At 52.7% G+C, this 20335-nt stretch overlaps 1 protein-coding gene across 2 annotated transcripts in view; it reads left to right on the top strand.

Annotated features, from left to right (window-relative positions):
* Nucleotides 1–16226, top strand: part of ATP2B2 (ATPase plasma membrane Ca2+ transporting 2) — a 371578-nt gene extending 355352 nt beyond the window's left edge. The window contains exons 21-27 of one of the 2 annotated variants that reach the window (XM_080796558.1): nucleotides 238–451; nucleotides 2141–2352; nucleotides 2507–2614; nucleotides 4708–4890; nucleotides 6090–6265; nucleotides 10131–10185; nucleotides 13038–16226. In XM_080796558.1, coding sequence (XP_080652684.1) covers nucleotides 238–451; nucleotides 2141–2352; nucleotides 2507–2614; nucleotides 4708–4890; nucleotides 6090–6265; nucleotides 10131–10185; nucleotides 13038–13349 — 1260 coding nt within the window. In that variant the 3' untranslated portion in view covers nucleotides 13350–16226. The remainder of the gene's footprint in view (nucleotides 1–237; nucleotides 452–2140; nucleotides 2353–2506; nucleotides 2615–4707; nucleotides 4891–6089; nucleotides 6266–10130; nucleotides 10186–13037) is intronic. The other variant, XM_080796557.1, reaches the window with a different exon arrangement.
* The last annotated feature ends 4109 nt before the right edge of the window (nucleotides 16227–20335 follow it).

The raw sequence follows: 20335 nt of genomic DNA on the forward strand, positions 1-20335 counted from the left end.
TTTCTCCTTGGGGGAGAATGGTGGGCAGGTCTAGGCTGTTCTTCAGGGAAGGGAAGGCCCAGCAAACCTGCGGGGTGCCTGTTCAGGAGCCCAGCGGACAGGCCAGCTGAAGGCAGACCCACTGGGCAGAGCCAGCTCGAGATGCAAGAAGCTGCTGAGGCCCACACCTGGCCCTTGGTAGCAGCAGGTGCAGCCGGCTTCCCCTGTGACAGCCTCCCCCACCACTGCTGTCCCCAGGACTCCCCTCTGAAGGCCGTGCAGATGCTCTGGGTAAACCTCATCATGGACACGTTTGCCTCGCTGGCACTGGCCACAGAGCCACCCACCGAGACGCTGCTTCTGCGGAAGCCATATGGCCGCAACAAGCCCCTCATCTCACGGACCATGATGAAGAACATCCTGGGCCACGCCGTCTACCAGCTCACCCTCATCTTCACCCTGCTCTTTGTTGGTGAGTCCTCCACCAGCCCACCTGGGACGCCCCAGCCTGGACCCGGCATTCTGGAGTCACTCCCGCCCTCTTGTCTGCCAGCGAAGTCATAGGGGCCTGGGGCCATGCAGTGAGTTGCTCAAGGTCACATAGCAAGTCTTGCGCAGAGCCAGGCCCTGTCTCAGGTCTGGCCAACCCCAAAACCAGGGCTCTTCTACTGATGACAGCTCCAGGCACGGAGTACACACTAGGCAAGATGGCACCCAGGTGCTGCTCTCTGCCCCTCACAACTGTCCTGGAGGGGCCTGAGGCTCTGGCCCCTTCCCTGACCCATTCCTGCACCTCTTTGGGCCCCATGCAGGCACCCTCACTGACCCCTCCTCGGGGAGGGAACAAACACCTGCAGAGCCGCCCATGATTTCCATAGCATTTTCCTTTAGGCTGCTTGCTTCGTTTAGGTCTTCCCCGCACTCGGCCAGGCAGGCGCCTGTCCCCATCATGTGTTACAGGGAGTGCCCGGAGGCACACAGTGGTGAGGGGACCTGCTGCCAGACTGAGGATCCTGGCTAAAGACTGGGCCGGGATCCCTCGGGTGTTTCAGAGAGGACGCAGGCAAAGCCTACGCCTGGGTCACAGAGAAGCCCAGAGTGGGAAGGGGCTGGCTCACAGTCACACAGGGAGTCGGGGCCAGCCAGGAGTCCCCAGCCTGGGCAGGGCTCCTCCGCGTGAAAAGCTGGGCTTTCAATGCCGACGGGCACTTGTCCTCAAGGTCTAGGGTACAGATGTGGGTTCGGCATGGATCCTATTGCTTAAAGGACAGTCCTCTTACATAAAGTTGGAAGGTGATAACATTGGCAGGACTATTGTCAAGGTTATCTTTAGTCTTCAAAGAAGCTGTGTGAATGCAAAACTAGGAGAGAAGGCTGCCGGGTAGGGGAGGAGAGGGGGGCAAGTTCCTGGTTTATTTGCTGGCTTCCCCCTTGAGCACCTACTCTCAGCGGTCTTGAATTCAACTAGACACCTCACACTCAGAAAACCCCAGAAGCCCTCCTGGCACCCGCTTAGACAGCTTTGCCAAGAGACATAAGATAGCCTCAGGCCTGTCATCAGTGCGTGTCCACACAGCAACCCGGGAGCTACTCTCCACCCATCCTGTGATAACTCAAATACAAGAGAATGAGGCCACGGGACTGGAGCCAGCCTGGCCTAGAAGCCCCAGCCTCCACATAGCAATCGATATATCCTAGAAGAGCTCCAGAAGCTTCCAGGGGTCTCAGCAAGGGCCACAGTCAGTTACAAGAACCATCACTTACAGGGGAGCCCAAGGCCATGGCCTCCCACCAGGGATTCCTGGTTCACAACCCATTCTCCCAGTCTTCCCAGTCCAGATGAGTTTGCCAGCTAGAGTTCACTTTCATAAATAGTGTCACCTAACAGGACAGGTTAAGGCATTCCACCTTTAACAGGTTTCCACAGAAAAGCAGAATAAAGTTCACCCAACGTCTCTCTCCCTAGAGAAGAAAGGGCTTTGTCATCCCTCCACGCATACTCGGGACCACCCAACAGTGCAGCACCCCCAACCCCGGTATCCAGAGCACCGCCTCTGTCTCCGCCTGACCCACCAGGCTGTGCAGAGGAGGCCCCCACTCAGGGCTCAGCATCTCCCCCAGCGAGGCCCTCAGCCCTGCTCCCGCCCTCTCGGCTTGGCAGGTGAGAAGATGTTCCAGATCGACAGCGGGAGGAATGCACCCCTGCACTCACCACCCTCGGAGCACTATACCATCATCTTCAACACCTTTGTCATGATGCAGCTCTTCAATGAGATCAACGCCCGCAAGATCCATGGCGAGCGGAACGTCTTCGATGGAATCTTCCGGAACCCTATTTTCTGCACCATTGTGCTGGGCACTTTTGCCATCCAGGTAGCCAGGCCCCCACCCCACCTGGGCTGGGGTGGGCAGTGAGCAGCCAGAGCCCCTTGGCTGTGCCCTGCGAGCCCAGACCCCTGAGTTGGCCCCTGACTCACTCTCTGTGTCTCTCCCCCCCCCCGTCCCTGTGTGCCCCTTTGACCTCCAGATAGTGATTGTGCAGTTTGGGGGGAAGCCGTTCAGCTGCTCTCCCCTGCAGCTGGACCAGTGGATGTGGTGCATATTCATCGGACTGGGAGAGCTTGTCTGGGGCCAGGTAAGCTCCAGGGGGGTTGTAGGAGCTGGACCAGGAATCCTCCAGTCCCAAGAATGGGTCCTGACTCTGCCATGGACTCGGTGTCTGACCCTAAACAAGGCCCTCCCCATCTCTGGGCATCTGAGCAATGAGGGTTGGCCCAGGTCCCGCATACTGGTCTTTAGGGTACCACCGCTGTGATTTTTGCCTTATGTCTACATACCTCTGAACATATTATTTGTTTGATAGTTTCTTTCAATCAAACCAGTTTTTTTTATTGAAATTTGTTTCAAAAGGTAGCTTTATATTATTAACATGATTAGAAAATCAGTATCATTTATCATAAAGAGAAGCTAACAAAATAAAATAATAACATAATGAGAGCAATGTTATTAAACTCTAACTCGATGTCATGGCCTGCGAAGGCTCAGAGCCTGAAGCCAGCTTGTTGTTTAAGAGGATAATTAGTGGGGCACCTGGGTGGCTCGGTGGGTTAAGCCTCTGCCTTCAGCTCAGGTCATGATCTCAGGGTCCTGGGATCGAGCCCCGCATTGGGCACTCTGCTCAGCAGGGAGCCTGCTTCCCCCTCTCTCTCTGCCTGTCTTCTGCCTACTTGTGATCTCTCTGTCAAATAAATAAATAAAATCTTAAAAAAAAAAAAGAGGATAATTAGTAAGTGGTATGACACCAAGCAGATTTCCTTAAGAGAGCTCCGAGGAAATGTAGGAGGAGTGAGCTCTGCCTTGGCTCTGAGTGACGCAGTGCTGGGTCTGACATCCTCTCCCACTTGGGGGAACCATGGGCTGGATGCTCTGTGGGGGCCCTTCCAGCTGTGACCCAGAACATTCTCCCACCAGTTCCCTTCCCTACTTTTGCCCAAATCCTAGGCATGTGTGCGCGCACACACGCGTGCACGCGTGCGCGCACACACACACACACACGCGTGCGCGCGCACACACACACACACACACACCCCTTGCCAGCACTCACTACTTGCAGGCTGACCAGCATGCAGTGCTTGTTAGAAGTACCTAGAGCTGGATCTCGGTCAAAGGGTCTCTATTCCCAAGATGCTCCATCTTCCAGCTAGTGGGAGCCCCAAATGGCCTGAGACATTGTCCTTGTCTTCAAGCTGTTCCAGGCTTGAGTGGAAAGTTGCAGTAGCAACTAGAAGACAGGAAGAAATTTTAGATTCATCCAAAAGGTCCTTCTTGAAACTTTGGAGCTTCTTTGGGATGTTGATAAACTAGATTTGATTTAGCGAGCCCATTCCCTGGGCACCCTCAGAGCCAGGCCATCTTTATCTGCCTGGCACCCACACCTTCAGGGAGCTCTTGGCATCTGGGAGAGCAGACTCCTAATGCCCGAGGATGGTGCCAGGGGGCAATGCTGAAACCTCCAGGGAACGCATAAGTCTGTATGCAGGCCAGCCCTCATCTGTCCCTACAGGATGTGAAAGGAGCCTCTGATCTCTGCCACCTCAACCTTCCCATAGGGCCTCGCTTTCACACCTCGGCCCCATGGACAAGCCCTTTGGAGGGCGATTAAGGATAAAAGCATATCCCCTATTCATACTTCCTCCCATTTCTGGGAGAGCAACCATTCCCAGAGTCCCAGGACTGGCTGCCCCCATGGTACCCAGGCCCTGCACCTCTGTTGCCCACACTCAGGTATCACAGGACCCAGTGATCAGCAGGAAGGAGCCCAGGGACCTGAGGGGCTGCTGTGGGCCAGGTTCATGCGCAGCAACTTAGACACACCATCTTGCTTAATCCTCAAACTCTGAGAATCACCCCCAGCTTTACAGATGGGAAAACCAGAGCTCAGAGAAGTTAAATGACTTACCCAAGGTCACATGACCTAGAAGGTCTGGGGTATTCAAGGTCACACCTGTCCAGCTCCTAAAGGCCAAGATTTTCCACTGTGCCCCCCAACCCTGGATGACTGAGTGAATTACAAAGCAAATCAGTAAGAATTATAAACGATGGAATTGAGAAACAGGTAGGATGAGTTAAGGCGCGAGCTGAGCATAACTAAGTGGGGAGGGGTGGCAGATTGGGGAGGAGGCCACCTGAGGGACAGCCCCCATCACCCTGACGCTGGACCCCCTGCAGGTCATCGCTACCATCCCGACCAGCAGGCTCAAGTTCCTAAAGGAGGCGGGCAGGCTCACGCAGAAGGAGGAGATCCCGGAGGAGGAGCTCAATGAGGATGTGGAGGAGATAGACCACGCTGAGAGGGAGCTTCGGCGAGGCCAGATCCTGTGGTTCCGAGGCCTCAATAGGATCCAGACCCAGGTACAGGAGGCTCCTAGGGCTGGGTCACACCTAGCTAGGGCGGCGGGAGATGGAGGTGGGCGTGCTCCGTGCCACCCCACAGGCCTGCAGAGACGGGGCTCCGGCTCTGCTCTCTCACCTCGCCAGCCTTCGGTACACCCTCGTTCCCCACATGCACGCTCCTGTGACTGCTAAAGAAGCTGCAGCCTCCTCAGAAAACTTCCATCTCACCCCCCAGACCAGCGAGGGCTCAGGCCGGGGGTCACACCCGCCATGGGTTTCTGGGGGAATGCCCCTCAGTCGGGAGGGGGCCTGAGTGCTGAGGTGAGTGTGGGGCTCTGGTCAGGGGTGCGGGACAGCCACCAGGAGGGGCGGTGCAGGGCTGGACGAGTCAGTGTGAGACCAAGGCCAACCCTAGAGTCTCCCCGGCCCAGGCATCAGCCTCGAGATCCGGGCATCTCTGCACATGTGGACATATTCCCCACCAGGGCCTTTAGACACTGCCCTCCAAGCCTCCGCCACAGTGTCACAGCCACTCTGGGTTTTCCCCATGCCTGCACAGACATGTATGTGTGTGGCAAGAGCACACATGCCAAGCACATGTGGGATGGGTTTCTTCCCAGCCCCCCACACACAGGCCACATGCTGTCACATAGCCCTCTGCCCGGGCTGGAGTTCTAACCCAGGCTGTGTGTTCACAGCCCTGTGGGATGAGGGACACAGGGACTAGGAAAGTAAGAGAGGGTGGGCCTCTTGCCCAGACCGCACCTAGGTAACCAAGAGTAGATCACCTGGGCTGCTTCACGCCCACAGGGCACTCCTGAACATTTCCTCATTGGCATTCGCAGCGCCCCCCCCGCCCCGGTTTTAGGGGTAACCGAGGTTCAGGAGACAGCCCTCTCGGAGAGCTGGGGTGGAGGGCGGGGCAGGTGTCCCACCCAGAGCCTCCCAACACAGCCAGGCTTCTCCTCCTGCAATGAGAACCCCAGCGCGCAGCCCTCGTGGCCAGCCCTCCCCAGCACTCTGGGGCCTACAGAGGGGCCTGGCACCGAGCAGACGTCTTTCAGAGCCTTTGAGTGTGTCTGGTAGTCTTTGTTTGATTTAAGTCACGTTGTCGTTGTCACCGTGGCTGCGGCTGTGCTCGTGCCGTTGCGCCTGTCAGTCGTGTAGCTGTGTGTCCGTTCTTCTCGCAACTTGTCTCGTTCTCTCCTCCGTTGCAGATTGAAGTAGTCAATACTTTCAAGAGCGGGGCCTCCTTTCAGGGAGCCCTGCGGAGACAGTCCTCCGTCACCAGCCAGAGCCAGGACGTAGCCAATCTCTCTAGCCCTAGTCGCGTGTCGTTGTCCAATGCTCTTTCCTCTCCGACCAGCCTTCCTCCTGCTGCAGCTGGGCGTGAGTGTGAATCCTTACTGCCTCGGGCGCCACCGACGCCAGTGCTGGGCGGGCAGGGGCCGGGGCACCAAGGACATGGGGGGCAGTCGGTCATGGTGAAGCCCAGGGGGCTGAGGGGACACCATCATCGAGGAGGGTCCCCGTTGGTCAGGAGAGCATAGCCAGTCATGGGGTGGCCGTCCCTTGGTGGGCCAGGGTTGGCTGGGGTCAGGGTCAGGGGCTTAACCATTCAGCTAGGGGGTCATGAAGGTCAAAAGTGGCCAAAAAGGTCTGGGTCAGTCAAGGATTGGCATCTGGTGGGGAGTTTACAGTGATCAAATGCTCTAGCCCACCAGAGGGTCACAGCGGCCAAGGGGGGGCAGTCAGCCAGGACAGCAAGGAGTATGCCAATTGGTCTCGTGCCATAATCAGACAGGAAAAGCCTGGCCTACAAGGCCAAGGTCAGAGTTGGCCAGGAGATCAGAGTCTCACAGTTAGTTAGGCGAAGGGTTACCATGGGTCAAGGCCATCAGGGATCCCAGTCAGTCACAGTGGGGTACAGCCAAGTGAGGGGTCACTATTGATCAGAGGTCCCAGTCGGGGAGAAGTCCCAGGCCACCAAGGAGATCACAGCCTGAAGGCCCAGCCACAGTAGTTCAGAACCCTGTGCCTGCTTCCCTTATACATCCAATGGCATTAACTGCCTTACACACTCTACCCTGCCCGCTGAAGGTCTGACCCCTCCCTAGAGAGGACAGGGCTTCTTACCCATTCAGCTTGACCTCAGGCAGAAAACAGTGAACAGGCTTCACTTCTTGGCTGGGTGTCAGCAGTCCCTGAGGGATCTGGTCCAACCCATGGTTTCCTGCCCTTCCTCATCTGAGGGGTAGCGGAGACTCTGGCCCCCTCCATCTTCTCCCTCCTGCCAAGCTCACCTTCTCATGCCACTTCTGACCTGGATCTCTCATCTCTGGCCTATCTAGATCTTTCTGAACCCCTCCATAGCTTCTGGCCCCAGAGGGAATAAGAGGTCTCTAATTACTGCCTACCTTCCTTACTTTGTCTCCAGTCAGCCCCTCCCAAACAGCGGGGGAGCCCCCAGTCCTGGTCTTCTCAGATTGCCACAATGTATATGTCCCAGCCCTCAAGCTTTTGATGAGGAACGGGCTCTGGGTTTCATCTCTCCATACTTTATACAGGGGTACTTTATACCCCTATCCAAACACAGTACACCCACTGCACACATCCCCTCCCACTGAGCAGGAGAGGACCTGCATGCCAGGTGGGAACTGGACCACCTGAGCCCTCTGACGGGAAACACGAGCCACAGAGAGCCTGTTGCTGGTCTGTGCTCATGTCCCATGATTGTTTAGGGGGTGCAGCCCTGCCAGGTAGGCAGGGTAACAGGGACATGGCAGAAAAGGGAAGAAATGCCCTTCTGGGTTCATTCATAGCACAAACACCCAGGGATGGGGAGACCAGGCAACCCAAGGTGAAATGGAGATCTGTTTGAGCAGACAGGGTCCAAGTCACGTTTCTGTGACAGTCACTAGGAAGGCACTGCCAGGTTTTCTCAGGGCAGGAAACACTTTGGTCCCATCCTGCCCCTACCCCCTGCAGCAGAGAGCCTCACTGAGCTGACCTCCTCCTGCATCCACTTAGCCCTGGCTTTGCTCAGCACCACCAACTGTCTTGAAGTCCAAAGACCAAAGTGTTCCAGTCTGGAGGTGCCTGGCTGGCTCAGCTGGTAGAGCACACAACGTGATCCCGGTTTGAGTATAGAGATCACTTTAAAAAGGAGGGGTGGTTCCAGTCTGGAGACCCTCTGGGGAAAGAAACCATTTCTTTGGGTTCCTGCCATCCCTCCTGGTGACTCCCACATCCCTCTGGCTGGATCTGACCTCTTTGAGGCACGGTGCTTCACACTGGCCACAGCCAGAGCCTGCCTGGCATTTCTGGGCACGCAGGCAGACTTTGGACGTCTTCCCATGGCTTAGCCCCAAACCTTAGTTCTCATAGCCTAGAGAAGGAGCTCGGTCACCTCAAACCCGGGCAACATCATTCTCACCTTTTCTTCTGTCCTTTATAAAACCATTCAATAAGGCCAGTCAAGTGACACCCAGTTCTCAATACTCCTTCTTCAGAGACTACATCCATATCTGCCCACCCTCCATTCTCTCTGAGGCCCCAAAGGGGCTGGCCATGCATGACCCCCTCATCCAGCTGCCACCTTGCCTCCTTGAGTATCTCGTATTCCTACCCTCTACTGGAGAATCTAGACTGTAATTTGGGGTGTATTGTGGGAGCCTGACCATCCCCGTAGCCAAGAGTACTGGTTCCAAAGGAGAATCCCCCAAAATAGCTTCAACACGCACACTTTGATCAAGACGGTCACAGTGTGAACTCGCAATAAAAACTCCCAGTTCCTCCCTCACCTGAATATTTGCTATAACAACAGCATCTCCTCTGTTCTCCAAGGATTCTGAAGGCCCTCTAGTTACCAGGCAGGGTCTCTTCAGGAGTCAAAGGCTTTTTTTCCCACGGGGAGGTATGACACCAGTAGCCGGGAGTCAGAGAAGGGGTTCTAGATTGGGTGGGCTAGAGAGGTAGGCTGCCTCCCACCTCCTCTGAGCAGGCAGGTTCTTCTTCCTAGGGATTCTCCAGCAGAGGAGGGTGGCCCTGTGCATGCTGAACCCAAAATACCTGGGATCTTATACCCTAGAAGGAGTTAGACCACCGCCCCCTGGGTTGCCAAGAGTTGACCACCAAGGCCTGTGGTGGGGCACTCTCTGCTTAGGGCAGACTTCTGACCCATGACCTTGGGGTGAGGAGCCCCCAACCATCCCTCCCCTGGTACCACTGTGAGGTGGAGGGCCCCAGGCGGACAGGTGCATGCGGTGATGTGACAGGCAGGTCAGACTCGCATCCAGAATGTTTGGGAGGGGACTCTGCTCCACACTCTTGCTTTCTTCTTCTGACTGACGCAAAAGTGAGTTTGTTTTTTCCCCCCGAAACTTAAAGCCACACCCCTGAGGGCTTATACTTGAGCCCCACTCAACATTTCCCAAAGTAGTTCCCCCATCCTTCACTTCGCATATGCCTCACCAGGGAAATAGGAGGGAGGATCTGCCAGTACACCCATTTCACTGAGAAAGGCACTGAGGCTCAGAGGACTGGACTGACTTGGCTGCGATCACCTAAGTGAGTGGCAAGGGGTCTGACTCCGAGGTGCCTCATTTTCCCTACCATCCCACACCACTTTCCAGACAAGCCTATAGCCCTGGAGCTTCCAGGGGTTTAATTTCCATTCCAGAACCAGTGCCCATGCCTACAGCCTCACAAAGTGGAAAGGGGTCCATCCTCTGGGCTCTAGAAGGCCAAGAAAGCTGTTTCTCTGCTGGAGTCTCTGCCAGCCTGGCCCGGACCGGGGAGAAGGGCACCTTCCGGCTCTGTAACCCAAAGCCAAGCCCCCTGCCGCTCCTGCTTATACCCCTCAAGCAACTAACGCCTCTCAAACCACTTTTGTATTTAGCAAGTTTGTAGCAGGCTCTGTGTTGGTCAGCGAAGGTCCTCCTCCTTCGAACCAACCAGGCCAAGCAAGCACAAGAGACTTCTAACCCAGAACTGGCCACTTTCTGGCCACTTCCACCCAGGGGGCATCTCCGGCTGCCATGCCCCCTTCCCCCTCCTGATTCCAAGGACGGCTAGGGCAAGGAGTGCGCATCTCTTAAGGGGAGAGATGAAGAAGGAAAGAAAAGAAAGCTGTGCCTCTCATTAGCATTTTGGTAACGAACTTAGTGCAATCTTGGGTTGGCGAGAAAATGGCTTGCTTCTGGGGTGGGGCCTAGACCTCTCCACTGTCTGAATATTCCATGTGTTTGTTTCCCTAGAGGGCTAGAGAACCCTGGAGACAGAGTTCAGCAAGAGAGAGTGAAATTAAAAGAGGTTGTGAGTCTTTAACCTTGAGCCTGAAATGAATGTGAATCAATCCCAGACTCTTGGCTTCCCTGAAGCCGGGTAAACATTCGAGTATACCGAACCGTCCCAGCCTATCCCAGCCCAGGGCCGATGTGTTCCCTCAGAGCCCTCCAAGAGGGGCGTGGGTCTCCTGCTCCCTTTGTGCTGATGAAACCACAATGTCGGAACTCCCACAGGCGGGGTCCTTTCCCCTCTCCCATCCCCCCATACCCAAGTGCAGCTTCTGCCCCAAAATCTCACTTTAGGGTAGGCAGGGATGGGAGGCGGAAGAGCTTTTTTTCTTCCCGTATTTTTTCATTTCAGCCGCGGAGAGAACCGAAGTGGACACTTGAGATGACCGTGGCGGGGTGTCCCGAAAAGTCTTGTCCCCACAGTCTTGTCCAGAGTAGTTCATTCTTTCTGTTGTCTCCATGCCAGGGGGAGGGCAAGGGGCCTGCATCTCATTGTGTGTCGTCCCCTCTGCATTTTCAGTCACATGATAGGGTCCCACCACCATCCCTCCTCCTACCACCTTATTGCAATTCAGCCTCAGAACACACCGGACACTAGGCTGGACAGTTACAGTGGCGATGCTTCCCATTTGACAGATAAGAAAGATGAGGCCCATGACACCTTTTTTGTTGGTTTCACTTAATTAAGGGTGTAATGGCCTGCTCATCAGGAGATCAGAATATTTAATCATCTCTACAGAGCCACGAATAGGGAATCCAAGGAGAATGAGACCTCCGAGCAGTCAAATGGCTATCACGGTAGTCTGCTGGCTCTCGCTTGGCACCTGATGCCTCTTATTTAAAGCATGATTCCAATAAGCAGGGTCCCCTGGAGTCCCCAGCCCACAGCACATAAGAAGGAAAAGGGACAGAGGTGCCTTTGAGCAAACAAGAAGAAGTCAGAACGAGTAATGATGGCTGACAAAGAGAGAAACTTATATATATATATATATATATATCTCAAAACTCTGGGGTCTTCCAGAAGACCAAAAGGATCACTGACCAACTTAAAGTTAAATTCTTCTCTGTGTACACTAAATCAAAAGGCACTCCTGTGCTGTAGAAACACTTCCCATGGAAAGAGTACAATAAGCCCCACGCCAGGACACTTAAAACCATCAGCCACAGCCATCTAGAAAATTCACTTCCATGGACAGGGCTTTCCCCACTGTGCCCCACCAACGAGACACCCCTGGGTTTAGCTGAGAGGTCCACAGATCCTGGTACCACAAGGGCCTCCCCACAAGAACCCCACTGGTTCTCTGCCCCCCCCATCCCACCCACCCCACCCCTGCCTCAGGCCTGTGGTATGGAGGTTCCCACTGCTCTACAGGGAGGGCCGTGAGCACACCCTCCACTCCACGGCCAACTTGGCTGAGGCTCTGCTCCTTGGAGGCACTGATGCTGCCTCGTATTCCCCCCGCCACCACCTCCACTCTGAGTTGGGGCTAGGAAAAGAGGAAATAACTTTGTCCCAAATCCCATCTGCCTCTTGATGACTGGTGCGGCTCCCCCCACCCCAGGAGTCTGGAGAAAGGGATCCCTCTCTCCAACACGAGGGTCCTATTCCTCTGCACCCCATGAGGCAGGGCAGAGGACAACCAGTGAGGCAGCGTGTCTTGCCCTCGGTTAAAGCATCAAAAGTGGCAGAGCATCAAAAGTGGCAGAGCCAGGACTCAGACTCGGGTCTCCCTGGCTAAGAGTCCAGTGCTCTTTCCGCTAGTCTGGAAGACCTGATGTCCAACCTCCTTTCGCTCTTCAGAAAACCATGGGTTCCAACTAAAACACAGAAAATGAAAGAATGTACTTTTTTGTGCCTTGGGTCCACAGTCTCTAGAATCCCACCCAGGGCTGGGTTTGGCCATCTGATTCTGGCCTCCTTTGGGGGGGTTTGTGTTTTCAAAGCACAAACAATGAAATAAAATGCTTCAGGAAATAAGAGACCCCCAAAGTCAACTCCAATGACTGGCCAGGGCTTTGAGTCTATACTCGAGTGTTTACCTCCCAAATGCATGAAGGAAAGAAACGTTGGGTACAAAGACCTCCGTTCACATTGTCCAGGCTTCCAAGTGTAGCTGTGTGTGTGTGTCTGTGTGTGCCGTGTGGTTCCCGACCCCTCACTGTGGCATGCTCCTGCCCCTGAATGTTATCAGTCTGCCGGCTCCTCCGTGCTTTCTGGCTGCCTCTGCTCTGCACCCCAGAAAGCCCTGAGTTGGCTTTGGTTTGCTTTGCTGCCTTTGGTTTGATGTTCCTGTTCTCTGGCCCTCGTGTGTCTTCTCCCATCCCAGCTCATCCCACTGTCTCTCCTTTCCATTCCTCTTCTGTTCGTGACATGTTATCTGTTCCATGTTGTATGGTTTCTTAACTGCGTGTGGTTTTCTTAAGATTAATGTTCTAAAACAAGCTTCTCCTCCTTCCTCCTTTATTCCCACCTGGTCCCGCTCCCCTTCTGCATGGTTGAACTTCTGCTTTAAAGTTAACAAGGCTCAGTCTCTCACTAGGTCTGGGTGCCCGCCGGAGTGGACTATGCTTCCTCTAACCACTGTTTCCCACTATCTCTGTGATGGGGCTTGATTCCTCCTGTCCTAATATTGTAGTTCTGACCAAAACCAAAGCAGTTTTTAAAACCTCATGGATGCATATAACCTGAGCCCCCTCTCCCATTCTTCCCCCTCGTGCCCGTGCTCATAACACCCAGCGACTGTGGATTCCAGCCGCCCGCTGTGCCCTAACCCCTCCCCATAACCCCTTCTCCGAGCCCCCCCTCCCAGCTTGGCTGCTGCCCCTCACCCCAGGACAGTGCTTCTCACCCCTGTGCTTCCCTTGCAGATTCGCGTCGTGAAGGCGTTCCGTAGCTCTCTCTATGAAGGTCTAGAAAAGCCTGAGTCTCGAACCTCCATCCATAATTTCATGGCTCACCCCGAATTCCGGATCGAAGATTCACAACCCCACATCCCCCTCATTGATGACACCGACCTGGAAGAAGATGCCGCGCTCAAGCAGAACTCGAGCCCGCCGTCATCGCTCAACAAGAACAACAGCGCCATCGACAGCGGGATCAACCTGACGACTGACACAAGCAAATCAGCTACCTCTTCAAGTCCAGGGAGCCCCATCCACAGCCTGGAGACGTCGCTTTAGCTGAGGACCCCGCTGCCACCCACCCCCCCCTCCCCGGGCCCCATCCATCCAGGCACCCAGCTCACCCAAACAGCAACGAGCAACAACAGGAAACCAAATACTGGCGAGAAAACCAACATTTCCACCCAACAGACCCTTTTTCTGGCTGCGATGCTGTTTGAACTCTTTTTCACTTTGAGGCAAGGGGCGGGATCTGCTCGGGGAGGGGGGCTTATGGAAGTGAGCGATTTTCCCAGAACCAGCCCTTCCTGGCTCCCACCCAAACACGGACCAGCCATGCACCCGCCAGGCCACCATGTCCCCTGCATGAATGTACTGGACACTTCCAGTCCTCCCCTTGTTTGGTTTTGGGGGGGTCGGGGAGGGTTTTTTGTTTGTTTTCTTAGGCGGGAACTGCAAACAGACTCTTTTCTGAGACTATTTATCCAATCCACTGGTCTGTGAGTTTTTGAAATGCTTGTGCAGCATGGTCTCAGTTGTATAGGTTAATTTAACAACTTTTTGAAACTGCAGAGCTTAACTCGCCTAGTAAATTTGCACCAACGGAATCGAAGAACTTCATAGACACTCACGAAGTTATATCCATTTCTTTGTATCTATATCAACGTATACTTTTCCAAGACTGTATACGTCCATATAGATATGTGTGTGTATATATATGTATACACACACACACACACACACACACACACGGATATATAAAGTTTTTTTGCCGGCATGTTGCCTTGTTTCCGCTTAAATTGCTCTATTTTAACTTATTTATGTCCTAAAACAAGAATGTAATTTGTTTACAATCCTGTAGATAACGTCCTTGGCTATTTGTATGGTTAAAGAACACTGGCGGCTGAGATGCTATAGAAAACAGCTCAGCCCAACAGACACTTCCCTGGATTGCAACCTCGATGTTTTACAATAGCCATGCTCTGATTTTTGCCTGCTCTTTCCGTTCAATTATGTCACTACCGCGGGAGGCTCAGGCAGAAGCCAAACGCAACCGAAGAGGAGTCTCCATCTGGAAGGGGGTTAACACCGTGCTCCGTGCTCCGTAGACACAGGGAGAGGAGGAGAGAAGGCTTCCTAGATTTGCAGCACTAACGGCGGGCCCAGCCCGAGGATGACAGGGTCCACCCAGCTCTGGTCGAAGACTTTTCTCTCGATGAAACTCACTTGAGTTTACTAAGAGCATTTCAAAAGGAGGTTCTCTTTGGCACTGTCTGGACAAGGTTGAGGTAGTGTTGCAATATTATAAATGCTACTGTGTTGATTTTTTTTTTTTTAGTAATTTAGAGGTTTATTTACTTATAAATTGCAGCAAATGAGCTGTTGGCATACTGGATGAGGATCATGATGGCTTGCTGCTTTTATTTTTATTTTTGAAGAAGAATAGCCTTTTTCTCTGCACTATTTAGATCCGAACGAACCTTATGATGTGTATATTGAAATGTATTCAGTGTGATTTTTAAACCAAATTGTCTTCCTGTAGTCGCAATATATACTGTAGCCTTTTGACAGCAAGTCTTGCTTTCCCAGACAGAAAGCCATTCTGAAACCCTACAGTATCACAGGTGAGAAAAGGTGGTTATTTTTCCCCCAAGACAATAACAGCACTAGTAATCCCACTTAATGAAAGCTTATTTAATTGTACGTCAGCCTCTTAACTGCTAAGCACTTTGTGGGTATCAGCTTTTTTCATAAAAGAACTTTTGTATTTAATACAAAGTTTGCTTTGAGACTTTTCAGCATACGATCTTTTTCCATAAACTTGTACAGTGCAAAAGACATTTTGAATACCATGATCGATGACGTCCCATGCTTCGAGGAAAACCAAACACTTTCCACCTCGCTTGTGAAATTCATTCCTCATACTGACCCCTTCCCACGGTTGCTCTGTGTCAGCTCGGCCCTTCCCTTCTCCAGGCCCAGAGAATTCTTCCACAAACAAGATGAGAGCCACTCGGGAAAAGAGCCATAGTCAGCTGGGAGGGCCTACGGCTGGGTGGCTGTTGAAGGAACCTGAGGCTTTGGGATCCCAAGTCAGCCCATCCCACCTGGCAAAACCATCCTGGAAGGAGGACTTTCTGTGTGTGAGAGCATCACCTGAATGTCGTGAGGGAATCTCTCTGAATGTACCCAGCAGAGAAAACTGCATCCCCAAGGGGGTGACCAGCCCTCAGATGTGCTTATTGGATTCCAATACAAACACCGCCAAAAGCCAGCCTGCTGTTCTCCTGCCGAGAAAGTAAAGACCTCCACACGTGACAAAACCTGGAGCAGCTTTGGAACATGGTGTTTTTTTGTAGTTTCCTTTCTCAAGGTTTTCCATCTCCCCACCTTCTTCTTGGTTCCAATCCTATGTCCATGACCTCATTCCCTGACAGCAGGAAAGCCGCACTTGCCCCCCATGCTCCCTGTTCGTTTGGAGCCGGGACACTGGGAAGACAGGAGGGCTTTCTCTGAGCGGAGCCTAGCTTGGGGAACAGGGAGCCGTGGAAGTGACCGAGGACACCCGACATCAGTGTTGGTCTTTTCTTGTCAGGGATGATGGATGCACACACACACACACACACACACACACACACACGCGCGCGCGCGCACACGCGCACACACACAGAGGAAATGATTGGTTTGTCAAAACTCACTGTAGTACATAAAGCTTGCACTCTGCGTCCTATATCTAGCAGCATGGGGTACGTTTGGCAGTTCACCCCATTAGGGGGTCAATAATTTATGACCATTCATCTGTTTTTATGAATTTTTTTATCTAGACAATAATTGTAAATAAAGAACTCACCGTCTCTGTTCATTTAATACTATGCAATGGTTATGCTTTCAATTGCTGACTCTTCTTACTCCCGCAGTGTGGTTCTGAAATGTCTGTGGTTTAAAAAAAAAAAAAAGGCAAAAAACTAACATCAAACAGAACACAGTAAATATATACTCTGTAATGTACATTTTTTTTTTCCAGTTTGGGACTGCACCATCCACTTAGCTTCTTCTCTGTCCTCTGGACAAGGGCTCCAGGAGAAGATAGCAGATTCCTTCTGAGGTCTAAGCTCAGCAAACTTGTCTCCCCTCAACAGATGAGAGAAGAGCAGGGAGCCCATTCAGTGACCCCTGGGGCTGGAGAATCACCCACCTTTGGAGGTGGGCGGGGAGGAATGTTTCCTCCCTGCAACTCAGGCCAGAGCTTTGCCTAACTCTGAAGCAGCCTCCACTGCTCCCACCAATCCCACACCATGGCCCCTTGCCCCTTGTCCCCACCAGAACACAGAGTAGACAAGAGAGAGGGTGTCCTGCTTTTGAGACCAGACCAATGTTAATGACGGTACTGAGCCAAGGATTCTGGACCTGTCTCAGCCTGGGGAGCCTACTTGCTGAATAGCTGCTCTTTTCCCAACCATGCTGAAATGCCACCTGTACCACATACTGATAACTTGTACAGATTTGGGTCTATTTCTGGAATTTCTCTTCTGTTCCCTTATCTGAGTGGCTCATTGGGCACCAGCTATACAGTTCTAATTACTGTTGCTTCAGATAATGTTTTATCATGCGGAGGGATAAGTACCCTTCCCTCTTTTTCTTTTTCAACAAAATGTCCTGGTCATTGTCTCACAGCTATTCTTTTAAGTAAGCTTTCAAATATTGCCAAGTCTTCCACCCCGAGCACTTACCCCACCCAAGGGCCCTGCCATTGGATGTGCAAAGGGCTTCCTTCCTGCCATTGTAAGTACTGTTCACTCAGGGTCACTAGATAGAGTGTCCCGTGAGGAGAAGCAAAAAGAGCATCCTAAATTTGGGGGAAAGCTGTATGTTCCTCCCACCATCTCACCTGTATCCTAAGTCAGGGTGTCACCAGGAGAGGCCACCAAGCCCCCCACCCCAACCTCAGTTTGGGACCCAAAGTCACCCACCTTGATTATCCTGGGGGTGGACCCTGCATCTGCCCCAGGCCAGAGGAGGAAGAGGGCTCTCTTCCACACCTGGAACTACCAGAATTCATGGCCCAGTTGCTTTTATTTCTAATTCTCCTCATGAAGAAACATTTATTTCCGCCTCCCTTTCCTGAACTGTCTTTTTTTTTTTTTTTTTTTGTCAGGGGTGGGAAGGGTCACTTCTTGTTCTTTATTCAAAGCTTTTTCGGCGGTTGTGTGATAGGTCCTTTGGGATGCAGCAATTTCTTTCCTGGACCTTCACACCACCCAGACTCCCCCTATGCATTCGTGCTCCACTTAAGGGAGGCTGTCAGCTGGATGTGCTGTGACATGCCTTCCACCCTAAACTCTCTCCATAGTGTCTGAGATCCCATTAGAAGATGGTTGGGGTGCGTTTCTTGAAGGCTTTGGGTCTTCCAGAGCCAGGGCCTATCAAACAATAGCAGAAAATCCCCAGGTCTTTTCCAAGTTCCAAGGCAAGCTCTCCTGATTGTGATATAGAGATCCTACTCAACCAAGTAGAGGGAAGGAGATCCCAGGCCCTGGGCATGAGCCATCACCCCCTCCACCAAAAACAAGACCTTTGAGGCTGCTCCGGGACCTTCTCAGCCCCCTAAGTCTGTTTTGTAATGCCTGTGGTGCTCTCCCTCCGGACCTTTCCTCTTGGGGGTCGCCACACTTTGCTAACTCTTGTGTGCACATATTTTATAACAGAGTAGCGAGGAAATGGTGCCGCTCCAGCTTCCACAAGCTGCCCGGGCTCTGGGGGGCTCTGGGACAATCGGGGCTGGGAAGTGACTGTGCTCTTATTGTACACTCTTTATTTCTCTGTATCTCTGGCTTGTGCTCTTTGTAATTAATGGGATTTGTCTGCCTTTTCAACACTATCCTGAGCAATAACAATAAATGCACACGTGGAAACGCAGACACGGTACACATCACAAGGCCTTTTTCCGCAGGACAGCTGGGTCCCCGCCCTCCGTGGATTTGGACTCGGGGGGAAATGGAGTCCCTGGGAGGGAAAGTCACTTTGTCCAAGGGTACACAACTTGGTGGGTGGTCTCTCTCCCTCCACCACATCACACCTTTCAAACTTCCACCATTTAAGGGAGCAAGTTTAACCTGCCATTAAGTCATTAACCTTCCATGAGCAACAGTGGACAGTCCCAATGAGCAAGACTTTGGGGGGAGAGGTCTTGGGAGAAGAAAGAGATTTGGAGACAGAGGGTCTGGAAGGTAGGGGCACATACTGGGGAAAGTTAAGAATGGCCTGATTTGGGGTCTAGGATCAAATGCAGGGAGGTGATGGGACAAAAGATATGGGTGGCACACCTCACTGGGGAGAGGGGAAGCAGAGGGGAGCCTGGTGCCCCAAGAATCTGAACTTTGCAAACCTCTGATGAGCATCAGCAGAAAACAAGAATGTGGCCAGACCAAGAGATGATCTCAGCGTTGGCTCAAAGGTTGAGGGTTGCACATGTGCACTTACACACACATACACATACACACACACAACACTAAAGGCCAGCCCTTGTCAGGGAAAACTGATCTTCAGATCAAGCACCGTAGAGGCCCATCCAAGTTCTAAACAGTTTCACCTCCCAGGGTCAAATTACTCCCAATATCAATGATGCTACAGCGTAGGTATTTTAATTTCCACTTAACAGAAGAGGAAACAGCAGCTCAGAGAGAAGAAGGGTATGCCCAGCTAAAAAGGATAAGATAAAGTAATGCTCTTAGCAGTCTTGATGCCAGAATTAGCCCCTGAAACCTCTATATTACAGTGCTTTCAGTCCGATTAATAAATAACTTAATGAATAAGATACAGTTGCATTGCTTGTCCGAAATCCCCAATCTCTCCAACGTCAGTGCCTATACCAGGGAATTCCTTGAATAACAACTATGCCCCATGCATTATATTTGTATTATGCCTTAAATGTCACTGTCCCTGTTTTCCACTTGAGAAAAGCAAGGCTCAGAGAAAAGCAAGGCTCAGATGCACCAGAGAATCAATGGTGCAGCTAGAGATGGAAGGCCAGGGCTTGTCCCTTGAACATCAGGAGACCCAAGAGCCCCACCCACTTTGTCCCCAGCTCCACTTTAAGTGCTGCTCCCCGCCCCCATCCCTGCAATATTTCTCCATTAGAGAGGAATAATCTTTAAAGCTGGGGTGGGGGTGGAAGGCTGGGCAGGTCTCTGGAGACCCAGCCCTTAACTCTGTAAGAACCCACACCCTTACTCCCTCTCCTAAGCTCCTTGATGGCCTAGGTCTATCACACTCTCTGAACCTTAACATCATCTCTTCAGCAGTGACCATCTCCAGCTAGGGATCTTCTGTTCAATGTCAAGAAAGCAACAGTGATTGTGACTTACTCATGGAGAGCCTAGGATCCACCCTAGGTCCCTGGACTCCTTAACACCAGGAGGGGTCCTGGTCTGCCAGACCTTGCATGTATGGCTGAGGGGAGCTCCCAGGCCCCACCCAGCAGCACAGCATTCTCCATGTGCTTGCGGGAAGCCCGGGACCTAGGGGCTGAGGCCACTAGGGTTTGGGGTCTCGGTTCTAGTTGCAGGAGCCTAGCTAAGATCCCACCCTGTCTGGGGTTTCTACCTCACAGGACCCCAGGACTGTGGGGAAGGGGCAGTTTGAAGACATTGGTTCCCACGGCTTGGAGAGGGCAGGATGAGAGGGCTTAGCCTCTGGTAGCTGGCATTTCCTGGCCTTCTCTGCCCCTAGTTCCCGCTTTGGGTGCTGAGGAGGGACTAACAACAAGGAAGCAGTAGATCCGGTCAGTCTACCCACTACCCCAAAAATTACTCATCCGACAATGCTCATCCTAAGGCCGGTCACACCCAGAACCGCAGGGAGGCGGGTGAAGCTACAGCTATGAATCCTTCCTTTCGTGTGTAGATCTCAGCAAAAAGGAAGGGCTGGTCTGGACAGAAGATGGGCGAGGCCCGGGATCAGTGTTGCCGCAGAAACCAGAGCCCCGCCCCTTTGGCCTCCCGTGTACGGCGCACAGAAGGGGAGGGGCATCGGGAGGGCGGGGCGCT

The sequence above is a fragment of the Martes martes genome (genome assembly GCF_963455335.1).
Source record: "Martes martes genome assembly, chromosome: 1".
NCBI lineage: Eukaryota > Metazoa > Chordata > Mammalia > Carnivora > Mustelidae > Martes > Martes martes.